The sequence below is a fragment of the Dromiciops gliroides genome, chromosome 2, assembly GCF_019393635.1.
Source record: "Dromiciops gliroides isolate mDroGli1 chromosome 2, mDroGli1.pri, whole genome shotgun sequence".
Lineage (NCBI taxonomy): Eukaryota > Metazoa > Chordata > Mammalia > Microbiotheria > Microbiotheriidae > Dromiciops > Dromiciops gliroides.
Window position 1 is genome coordinate 61,569,441 of NC_057862.1, and position 5,272 is coordinate 61,574,712.

The 5,272-nt window shown below is 43.2% G+C and overlaps 1 protein-coding gene across 1 annotated transcript; it reads right to left on the reverse strand.

Annotated features, from left to right (window-relative positions):
- Nucleotides 1-309: 309 nt before the first annotated feature.
- LOC122744485 (protein Red-like) lies at nucleotides 310-1,966 on the reverse strand. Its single transcript, XM_043989994.1, is given in 3 exon segments — nucleotides 310-419; nucleotides 422-664; nucleotides 667-1,966. Coding segments are annotated over 3 exon segments (1,653 nt in total).
- Nucleotides 1,967-5,272: the final 3,306 nt, after the last annotated feature.

Genomic DNA, 5,272 nt, shown 5'->3' on the forward strand with positions numbered 1-5,272 from the left:
TTATATTGGCCAAAGGAACCCAAATAAAGTTGGCAAGAGAAAGGCTATAACAGGCTAGACCAAAAAAAGTGCAGAGAGCACTGACAATTGTCAGGCAAAAAAGGGCCTCTCCCGTATTCCAGTCAGGAAGAATTTCACAACTATTTTTTTGTTTGTTTGTTTGTTTTGTTATCATAGATTTTAATAGTCAGAGCAATACGATATCATCCACACAGGAGTGCCACATTGTCTCTGAGGAAAATGGGAGGGGAGAGAAAGAGAGTCAAGAAATATGCAGAGAAGTGAGCTTCCATGAATCAGAGCGCTGGACTAATATTTTGGCCTTTTGACGTCAATCCCATCAGCCTCCATTGTCTTTCTCTTCTCAATAATGGCTCTGATCTTTTTCCACTCTCGATCAAGCTCTGCCCTTTCATTGTTTCTTTGAAACGTCTGGTTTTCCGACCTTCTGACATCTTGATACCATATTGGAATGCCGCTTTAGGCAAAGCCTCTTTGCTGTTCATATACTTGCTGTATTCTGCCTGGGCGTCGAAGTCCCATCGACCCAACGGTCCCTTCTTGTTACCCTGGTCCATTTTGGTGTAATCCACTTCCTCATCACTGTCCATAGCCACATCATCCATAGTGGCTGGATAACACTCCGCATAACTGTTGGACATGCAAAGAAATCTCCCTGCAGCTTCTCATCTTTTGGTTTCTTCAGGGATTTGCCACCTTCCCAACCAGCACAACCAGCAAACTTTTCATTGATGGACTTTATCAACTCCTTAGCAGCTCCGGGACCTTTGTCAGTGTCGATGTGCTTGTCATCCATTATGGGCTTCATAAAATAGCTGCGTCGCTTCTTCTCCTCGTCCTTTTCCCGATTCAGCTCCCTTTCTCCGTCTTTCTCCCGATCCTTATCTCTTTCTCTCTCTCCTCTGTTTCTCTCGCGATCTCGCTCCAGTTCGTTCCCCCTGGGAACCTTAGTTGTTGCTGGTACATAATCTCCAATGTCTTCAAAAATGTCCGTGTCAGACTCCGGAGGTTTCTTCCCACCCAGCTTTCCTTTGTCTTTCCTCTTCCGTTTCTTATTCCGGGTGCCCTGCCGCAAGTAGGACAGGATCTGTGTGAGTTTGCTGATGAAGATATCATTTGGGCTCAGTGTGATCTGGGCCTCCATGAGAGGACAGTCGACGTTGCTCCGGATAAGTGTAGTGGGGATATCTGTGTCTGCACACTCATCACCCAGTTCTACCTCGTAGGCCATGCGGCCTGGCAGAAACAGTTCGTTTCATTCATAAGTTTGGTTCTCGAAGAGCACTCGGTAAATACTACGGCCCAAACGTGTCTTAAATTCAATCTTATTCTCAGCATCTCCATCTTTCTTCGTTTCCCTCTGAGGTGTCTCCATCCTCCCCTCTTTTTCCTTCTCTTGGCTGGCAATCTCAGCTCGAACCTTCTGGAGAAGGACAAAATCCAAGCCTTTCACCAAATGAGTGTGTTCCATGTCACCCCCCAGGAACTTGGACTCTTGGATCAGCTGTTGCCTCTTTCTTGCTGCTGCGGCTGATTGTTCAGCATCGACAGTAGGTCCCACAGCCCTGTAATTAGCAGTCGTACTGATCAACTCTGTCTCCTTGAAATCCTTGTTCTCACCATCTCTCCTCTCTTTGGCACGTTCCCGATACGTCTCTGCTAGCTCCCTTTCCCGCTCAATTTCTTGTTGATGGAGTTGGGCATAGTAGCTTTTCTTTTTCCTCCTTTCTGCTTCTGGATCTCTATCCCCATTGTAGTCCCCTGGCATCGCATGATGGTGACGTTTGGATGGTGGTGCAGTTGTGGGTGTGGGTCTCGGTGTCATAAGAAGCTTCCTAAAGTCTTCATTGGAGAGTTTAGGCTGGTAGAAGGGGTGAGGATCATCCACGTCATGGCCATCTGGGGCCAGTGGGTTGGAGAATGGCTCACTCTTTCCTTCCAACATCTTGACTCCCTGCTTCCTATCCTTTGGTAGAGGCTTGTTGGCCTCCTTCCTTCCAGAGTCAAAAGTTCAGCTCCAGACTGTAGGAAGTAATGGGGGAAGCGCTGAAGCTTGGGATAGTTATACAGTCCCTTCAAGTTCCCAGTAATAGAAACTAAGAGTCCTGCCTCCTTTCCTTTCGGGAGATGCTGTCTGAAAGCAGGCTGGCCATTTAGAGAGGAATAAGTCCCTCCCACAAAGTGTCTTAGGTGGACTAAAACCAAGGTTGGCATGGAAGGGTGGGACCTCTTACCTGAGCACCCAGGAAAATTGTGTTAACTCTGACTTCAGTAGTAACTTACAGCCCCTCCTCCCACACAGACAACTAATCCCCACTCCAAACAATTGAAACACCAATCTTCCTGAAGTTCTAGTGTCCCTAAGAATCCCAAATAAACCTGGGATGCCAAAGGCTATAAGGGACTAAGACCAAAATTCTGCTGCAGTCAAGTAAAGGCAACAAAGATTGGTTAGAAGCCTATTATGTCATTTTCTAAGGCAAGGCTCCTTTATTTTTTTTTTCAACTGGAGATCCCTTTTCCCGACTTCAGGTATATGGGTATATCAAATAGGCATACATAACCTTTTACTGTTGGCAAATTTTTCATGACCCCCACATTCAGTGACATAAGGTAATGTGGGGTTGAGACCCATAGTTTAAGAAGCTGGGGTCTAAGGTCTTCTGGGTACAAAGAAAAGCAAAAAAAGAGTCCTAGAGTGGCTCCTCAATCAGGTGAATCTCTGTCCACTCACTTTAAACTGGGTACTCCCCTGAAGTAACCCCTAATCTTCACTCCCCACATACAGTGATCTGATATCCAGGTTTTGGATACTATCAAGTGTGACATATATTTTGGCCTTGGACCTACTCAATCACTCATTGACTCAATATACCCAAGATTGGGAGGTAGGGGTCTCTTTCCTAAGTACTCAGGAAAAATAGGCATGAACTCTGATTTCAGTTATTATCCCACCCCCCCCCACCTCCCGCCTAACAACTGAGAAAACCCCCCACAGTTTGGTAGAAGGAAAATTATATTTGCCAAAAGAACCTAAATAAACCTTCTAAGATGAAATGTATAAGAAGCTAAAACTCAAAAGTGTTTATTTAAAGTGGTATTGCTTTTAACTTGACAGACAAGTTTTGCAAGACATTTCTCTTCTGATAGTTTATTATTTTATTTTTTCCAATTACACATGAATATAATTCTCAACATTCATTTTTTGTAAGATATTGAGTTCCAAATTTTTCTTCTCCCCTCCCTAAAACAGCAAGCAATCTGATATAGGTCATCCAGTACAAAAATGTGAACTATCTTTCCTCATTAGTCATGTTGTGAAAGAAAAATCAGAACAAAGAGGGAAAACAATGGAAAACAAAAACAACAAAAAAGTGAAAATAGTAGGCTCATTCTGTATTCAGCCTCCTTAGTTCTAACGTGTGGGTAGCATTTTCCATCATGCCTCTTTTGGAATTGTCCTTGGATCATTGTAGTTTTGAGAAGAGCCAAGGTTATTAGAGCTGATGACCACACCATGTTGCTGTACTGAGTTTTGTTGAATGTTCAAGGAGTCATAAACTTAAGAAGCCCATGACTTCATTTTCTCAGGACCACATCCCCATACCCACCTTACTTAAGCCCCACTGGACTCTACACTCTTCCTGAAAACATCCCCTTTCTCCAGAACTTTTTACTCTACAGGAATAAGTGTCTCCCCACCCCCAAAACCCCCTCCCTCAAAGCACTCCTAAGTAATATATCAATATACTACTCTCAACTTGCAGTATTCCAGCTTCAGGATATGGGTTAGTCTGGAAAGTTTTCTCTCCTTCTATTCCAGGACAGGGGTCTTTACTTTTCTTTTGATGAAATTTATTAAAAGAGAGTATGAAAAACAGAGGAAGATTTTTACATTTTTGTTATACTGAGAGCCTAAAAGGACGATATACAAATTGTGTGTCCTGAATCTCCTTCCAAGTCTTGTCACTGCTGTCCAAGGAAAGAAGCCATGGGGTCATCTGGCCTCTGGGGTGTCATCCTGTATGCCTCCATCTCCTCTTCTGTAGGCTCCAGGGCTTCATGCATGCTCCCATTGGACCTCTTCCTCTCATCTATCTGCATGATCTCCTTGACACGGAGAAGGCAGGCCTCCTCAGCATTTTTGGTTTTCATTAAAATACCATTTTTTCCGATGAAAGATAATGCTGAGTTTCACTGGGTAGGTGATTCTTGGTTGTAATCCCATTTCCTTTGCCCTTTGGAATATCATATTCCATGCCCTCTGGTCCTTTAATATAGAAGCTGCTAGATCTTGTGCTATCCTGACTGGTGCTCCACAGTACTTGAATTCTTTCTTTTTGGAAGCTTGCAATATTTTCTCCTTGACCTGGGAGCTCTGGAATTTGGCTATAATATTCCTAGGAGTTTTCTTTTTGGGATCTCTTTCTGGAGGTGAGTGGTGAATTCTTCAATTTCTATTTTAGTTTCTTCTTCTAGAATTTCAGGGCAATTTTCCCTGAGAATATCTTGGAAGATGATGTCTAAGCTCTTTCCTTGATCATGGTTTTCAGGTAGACCAATAATTTTCAAATTATCTCTCCTGGACCTATTTTCCAGGTCAGCAGTTTTTCCCAGAAGATATTTCACATTGCCCTCTATTTTTTTTATTCATTTGGATTTGCTTTATTGTGTCTTTGTCTCTCATAAAGTCACTGGTTTCCATTTGTTCAATCTTAATTCTTAGGCAATTATTTTCATCAGAGAGCTTTTGTACCTCCTTTTCCATTTGAGTTTTCAAGCTGTTGACTTTTTTCTCATGTCTTTCCTGCATCACCCTCATTTCTCTTTCCATTTTTCCTCTACCTCTCTAACTTTATCTTCAAAGTCCTTTTTGAGCACCTCTATGGCCTGAGACCAATTCATATTTTTCTTGGAAGTTTTAGATATAGGGGCCCTGATGTTGACATCTTCCTCTGAGGGTGCCCCTTGGTCTTCCTTGTTACTGAAGAAACTTTCTATGGTCCTCACCTTTCTCTGTCAGCTCATCTTGCCTTTCTTTTACTAGACTTTTAGCTCCTTAAAGTGGGGCACTGTTTCCAGGCTACAGTATCCCAAGCTTAAGAAGTCCCAGGTGGTATGATTTAAGGAGAATCAGGTTCTTCCCTGGCTCAGCTGTTTCCTGGTCCTAGATGACCCCAGACCAACTTGCCAATCAACCAGCTTTGTGTGTTGTGGTTGTTAGTTCAGACGAGCCGGTGCCCCTCCCCTA